This window comes from Orycteropus afer, unplaced genomic scaffold (assembly GCF_000298275.1).
Source record: "Orycteropus afer afer isolate SDZICR_OR568_19922 unplaced genomic scaffold, OryAfe1.0 scaffold00202, whole genome shotgun sequence".
Taxonomy (NCBI): Eukaryota; Metazoa; Chordata; class Mammalia; order Tubulidentata; family Orycteropodidae; genus Orycteropus; species Orycteropus afer.
Genome location: NW_006921789.1, coordinates 5,790,734 through 5,796,704, shown reverse-complemented (window position 1 = coordinate 5,796,704; position 5,971 = coordinate 5,790,734). Strand labels below are relative to the sequence as shown.

The 5,971-nt window shown below is 37.1% G+C and overlaps 1 protein-coding gene across 1 annotated transcript in view; it reads right to left on the bottom strand.

Annotated features, from left to right (window-relative positions):
- Positions 1 to 390: 390 nt before the first annotated feature.
- TNFSF10 (TNF superfamily member 10) overlaps positions 391 to 5,971 on the bottom strand; it is a 26,162-nt gene continuing 20,581 nt past the window's right edge. The window contains exons 4-5 of the mRNA XM_007948110.1: positions 2,489 to 2,593; positions 391 to 839 (exon numbers count right to left, since the gene is read on the bottom strand). Coding sequence (XP_007946301.1) covers positions 391 to 839; positions 2,489 to 2,593 — 554 coding nt within the window. The remainder of the gene's footprint in view (positions 840 to 2,488; positions 2,594 to 5,971) is intronic.

The window sequence follows — 5,971 nt, the reverse complement described above, 5'->3', positions numbered from 1 at the left end:
AAAAAAAAAAAATGTGACCACCGAAACAAAAATTATATACATTGATATAATGTCATTTACAAAAATGAATACAGAAAATTTCTCTTATACATAAATGATTAAGTAAAAAAATAGAAAGTGAAAAATACTTCTCTTTTATACCTAATTAAACATAATCAAATATTGCGGGAGTTAGAACCAGAGTCAGAACTTGGTGGGACTGCTATGTTTTTCTGAGTCTTGCAAATTTTCTGCCTTTGACAGGGTGCGGTCTTACCACTTTTCTATTGTTCATTTCAATGGAAAATATTTGCGTTTTCTTCCTCTGACAAGTTTACTCCTTATCTGGATTCCGGCTTTCACAGTGGTTAAGCACTCAGCTGCTAACTGAATTGACTTGATAGACACTTGTTAGCCAATTAAAAAGGCCCCCAAAAAACTTGCTTCTTGGTCCATATCTATCAAATGTTCGTTGGTTACAGACACAAAAATCCTGTCATTTTCCTTAAGCTGAAATATTCCACCTTGATAGATAGAATAGAGTCCATATTCTGAATCTTTAGACCAGCAACTATTTCTAGCACTTTTCATCAGTAGTATAGGGTCAGGATAATTTGTGTATTTGTAAATATATTGTACCATTTGTTTGTTTTTCTTTCTGTTCTCTGCTGTTGAAACAGTTCCCACAGTTTCTTCTTCCTGAAATCTAAAATACGTTTGGGAATAGATATAATAGAACCCTGCTTGGTGGATAACCAGCTCTCCATTCCTCAAATGCAAATTGTTCAGGAACGAATGTCCTGTCCTTGAAGACTCCCAGGTCTTTATCTTGTGGCCCAATGTCTTTTCATTCTTGGAGCCTAGATAATTGTTAGAAAGAAAGAGAGAATTGTATTAACAGAAGGGAATTTGTAGCAAGAAGTTCCCCAGCAACTGCAGCCAGCATTTGTGTGTGTGTGTGTGTGTGTGTGCACACGCACATATACAAAGGATATCAAACAAACATAAAACTTCTTTCTCCCTTAATCTCATGTGCATTGTAAATTTTAATCATATTCTCTTGGGTGGTTCCTGTATCAATGTAACCTGTTGGAAGTCCCTTGCTTTTCCATACCGTGCCTGTCACTTATGCCACACCTGCTATATTCAGCTTTGAATGGTAGCACAGGGGATGGTCCATTCAGGCATACAATCTTTCATCCTAGAAAGAACTTCTATCCTGAAGCCCTACCTCCCTTCCTGAGTTGGTGAACTCAAATGGACAACCTAGAAGGAAACCAAAAGAAACATATCTATTGCTTTAAGTCTAGAGCACAGAGCTTCCTCCTGTCCTCTGGGGTCACTCCTTGGCCTTTCTCAGCTTTCCAGAGTCAAAGCCACCACCAAATCAGAAAGCATTCTTAGTTCAAAATAAGAGAACACATATTTGGCAAAGGGTACGCAGATTTAAAGATCTTCATATCCTTGAATCTTTAATCCCCAAAATCTTTGAATGAAAAAGGGGAAAAAAAATCTGTATTTTTAAACTTTGGGTCCATCTACATAATTTGTGCAAAATTTAGTTTTCATGAGCTTAAAACAACCAGTATACTTGTTGATGAGTGGTAAACAGTCACATAGTAATAATGATGTCAATCATTGATAGAATATGTCAATCATTTATAAAACATGATTTCATAAATAGCAGGAAGGCAACTGCCCTGAAATAAACCCTTTTTATCTACTACCTGATATCTGAAATGTATTTAACTTAGGATATAGCCTTTTATAACAATAAAAGTGAGTGGGTGTTGAGTGCTTACTATAGACCAGACACTTTGCACATGTTATTATTAATCTTCACCATTTTTTGAGTTAAAGAATATCTCCATTTTACATATGAACAAACTGAAGCTTAATTTGATTAAATCACTTGCTGTGAAGGAGTTGGGGTTCCAACCTGGATTACAAACTGTAAGGCCCATGCCTTATAGCACTATACTGACAATTTTTATACAGTTAAAATTAGATTTAACATACTTGGCTAAATTATACAAAACTGACATTTCTGCAAGTGAAAAATGGTCACATATTGACAATTTCCTATTGTGCAACTCAATACAAATGCCATTAGGAGCTAAAACCTAGTGATTCATAGTGAAAGTAAATGACTGACTTTATTTAGAGTGTTGAAGAGCAGGGCAATTTGATGGGAGTGCAAAGAAGGAGATAATTATAAGAGAGGAAAAAAAAACTAAAGAAGAAGAAACTCAATAATGGATCCTGGGAATCTATCTCAAAGACAAAATACTTTCATTTCATAATTTTCCAGAGATCAATTAGGTCATAGGAGTTACTGAGTCTGTAATCTTATTCCTGAAAGCAATCAATCTGTGATCCTACTTACCATTGAGCATTGTGTAAAAAGCAATGTAAATGTTTCAGATTCAGCTAAAAGTGAAACAGTAAATTGTTTGGAATAATTTTTCTATTGCTTTCTTCTAAATCAGGTATTTGTTGTTTCTCTTACTTGGAGCTGCGGATATGCTGGTTCTCCGACTGTTTCCAGTTATGTGAGCTGCTACTCTAGGAAGACCTCTTTCTCTTCCTAGGTAAGGAATATCTTGTAGCTTTTCTATAAGAGAAATGACCAAAGTCACCAACACTTGTCAAACTGCTTCTCAAAGACATTGCTGTTCATAGCTGTTGTGCACATAATGGACTTCCAAAATTGATGCCATGAGTTTTCATAAAAACAGCCCACATTTTAGTACAATGACTAATCTACTTCGGTTTAAGTTTGATTTTGAAAGATTATCAAGAAAAAGCAGTCATCTGGATTACAATGTATCAACATCTCAGAGGTCAGGTCCAAATAGTATATTAACAAAGAGAAGAGTCTGACCTTTCTTTTTTTAAAATTTGTTAAAATAATAAAATGAAATAATAACTGTGGACTTGTAATAGTCCTGCTGAGTGCTTTCAAGTGCTCAAATAATCAGTCATTGACAAAATTCTACTTTGAGTTATATATAGACACAATCAGAATGGTACCAATTTTTTGTCATCTCAATTTTTTTTTTCTCTTTTCTAACTACTACTGATTCTAAAGGAACAATAACTATTGTCCATAGATGCTGCTAGAAACTGGTATCCAACAGTCATTTTCTACCCCAAAGGAATACAAATTGATATCCTGGTCACAATATTCAGTATATGTGCCTTTAAACTGTTGATTCACTATATAATTAACATTTATTGATCACTACCCAAAGTATTTTCCAAACCAAAACCAAACTCGCTGCTGTGGAGTCGGCCCTGACTCATAGCGACCCCTCCTTGGGTCTCCGAGGCTGTATCACTGCGGAAGTAGATTGCCCCATCTTTCTTCCCAGGAGTGGCTGGTGGGTTTGAACCGCCAGCCTTCTGGTTAGCAGTCAGATGGCAACTATTTTAGGGCAACCTAAAAGAATACAGGGATGTCTGGTAGCGTAGTGTGTAAGGCATTTATTTGACTGCTAACTAGAAGCCTGGTGGTTCAAACCCACCAGCCACTCCTCAGAAGGATGACTGAGCAATTTACTTCCACAGAGGTACCACCTTCGAAATCCAAGGGTAGGGTCACTATGAGTCAAATAGACTCCATAGCAGTGAGTTTGGCATTTTTTTTTGTGGGGGGGGGGTTAAAAGAATACAAATTCAATAAACTACCATTAAAAAAAAATCCGTAGCTTCCCAGATGTCCTTATATTGTTTTAAGATCAATTATATTTTTTCATGAAGCAAACCCTTCTATGCAGGAGATACAGTGATTAATGAGACATTGATTATACTGACTGAGCCCTCAAAGGGTTGAACAATCTTTTATCTATGCAAAGACATGACTTGGAAAGTGAAAATCTACCTATGAAAAATAAAAATAAATGGTTCAGAGGAGGGAAAGAGCTGAGTTCAGAGGAGCGTTTGTGAAGATGATGCTAAGCTCCTTTTATTCACTTACTCAAGCAATGGAAGTACCCATCACATCTGTGTCAGGTGTTCTTTAGGAATAAGGAGAAGGAATCATGAAAAAATGAATATAAGAAAATGTTCAAAGTACAAGGGTAAATGTTTGAACAAGGTGAAGATGGGTGGTTTTGGGCCTACAGAGAGGGCAAAAAAAGCAGTTCCAGAGATCTCAAATCTGTGTCCTTGTCACCAAGCAAGCATGGGAAATAGATGTAAGAGGAGTTAACTCCATGCTGAATGAGAAGCCAAATTGTAGAGGATTTTGAGTGTAAAGCTAAGAGGTTTGTATTTTAAAGGATATGGAGAGACTCTGAAAGGTTTTGGTCAGGGAAGTGAAGAGAGATAGTTGTGTTTTAGGCCTACCTACCTCACAGTAAGATTTGAGGGGTAGAAGGTGGTGGGTGGAAGATGAGAGGACTAGAGGCTGGCAGACAAGTTACAAGACTATTATGATAGGTTGGGACGGATGAAATGGAGCCTTTATTTAGGCTACTAGAAGAGGGAACTGAAAGGAAGTGACAAAATGCCGCAGAGGAGGAGTGAGTGGGAAATGAGAATCTCCCTTATCTGGTATCACCTGTTAGTTATTCAAGATGGGTGGGCACTTATAGGATGCTGAAGACCAACCATGGTATGGGATGCATAGTCAATTTCATACTATTCTCAGAATGCTCACCATCCAAGGTAGTGTTTCCATTTGCCATTAAACTTCACTGTTAAATAATTCGTAATACCTTGCCTGCCCCTCAGCCTTTATACTTAGTGTTTTGAATATTCAATAACAAAATTCTATTATAAACATCTTGCATTTGAGGTCATGGCAAAAATAGGGGAAAGAGTTGCTTTCAAAACAAATTTTTTTAAAGAAATGAAATTTCCTGCTCAATCTAGCAAACATCTTCCAGGAAAAAAAAAACTTGAAAAAATATATATATTTGAGTGTTGTGGATACATCCTGATATATAGTGATGTACATGATTTCTATAATTTATTGGACAAATAAGAAAAAATATTATTCTTTCCACATTAAAAGTAGTACATGCAACAGCCATAGACTGGACCTGGTGTACCTGATCGGAACTGATGGAATGTTCAACATTTTAACGACCACTTTCACCTTAGGGAAATGATGAGAAAGAATCCTTGAATCCCCAGGACAGGTCTTCTCTTTCAGTAGTGTATTGAATAAAGGAAAATGGAGGATGTCAAATACTAAGGAAGTTTATTGCATTAGATGATGTGTTGGTTAATATTATGTGTCAACTTGGCTAGGCTGTGATTCTTAGTATTATGTAATTATCCTTAATTTTGTGAACTGATGTAAGGAGAGTTTTCTTAGGGAGTGTGGCCTGCATCCAATATATGTGAACATTCTTGCAAATCTTGTCCCACTAGATTGGCATCTGATTTGTCATCTTCTGACTTCTGGTTCTTGGAACATGAAACAGCAGTCAGTTTTGGGTTTGTCACCCACTACAACCATGTGAATCAGGAGAAGCCTCCAGCCTGATGCCTGACATATGGATTTGGGACTTGCCAGCCTTTACAACTACATCAGCCATTTCCTTGAAATAAATTTCTTTCTTTCTTTCTATCTATCCATCCATATATCTATATCTATATCTGTATCTATATCTATATCTATGTCTATCCAAGGCAACCAAACCAAACTCACTGCCATCCAGTCAATTCCGACTCAGTGACCTCCATTGGCTTTCTGAGGCTGTAAGTCTTTATGGAAGTAGATTGCCCCATCTTCCTTCCATGGAGTGGCTGGTGGGTTTGAACTGCTGGCCTTCTGGTTAGCAGCCAAATGCCTTATCCACTACCAGAGCTCCTTATCTACATCTATACCTATCCTTATACCTATTCCTATACCTTACCTATACCTATACCTATACCTACACCTACACCTACAGCTACACCTACACCTACACCTACACCTACACTTACAGCTACATCTATACCTATACCTGTACCTATACCTGTACCTGGGAGCTCTCGT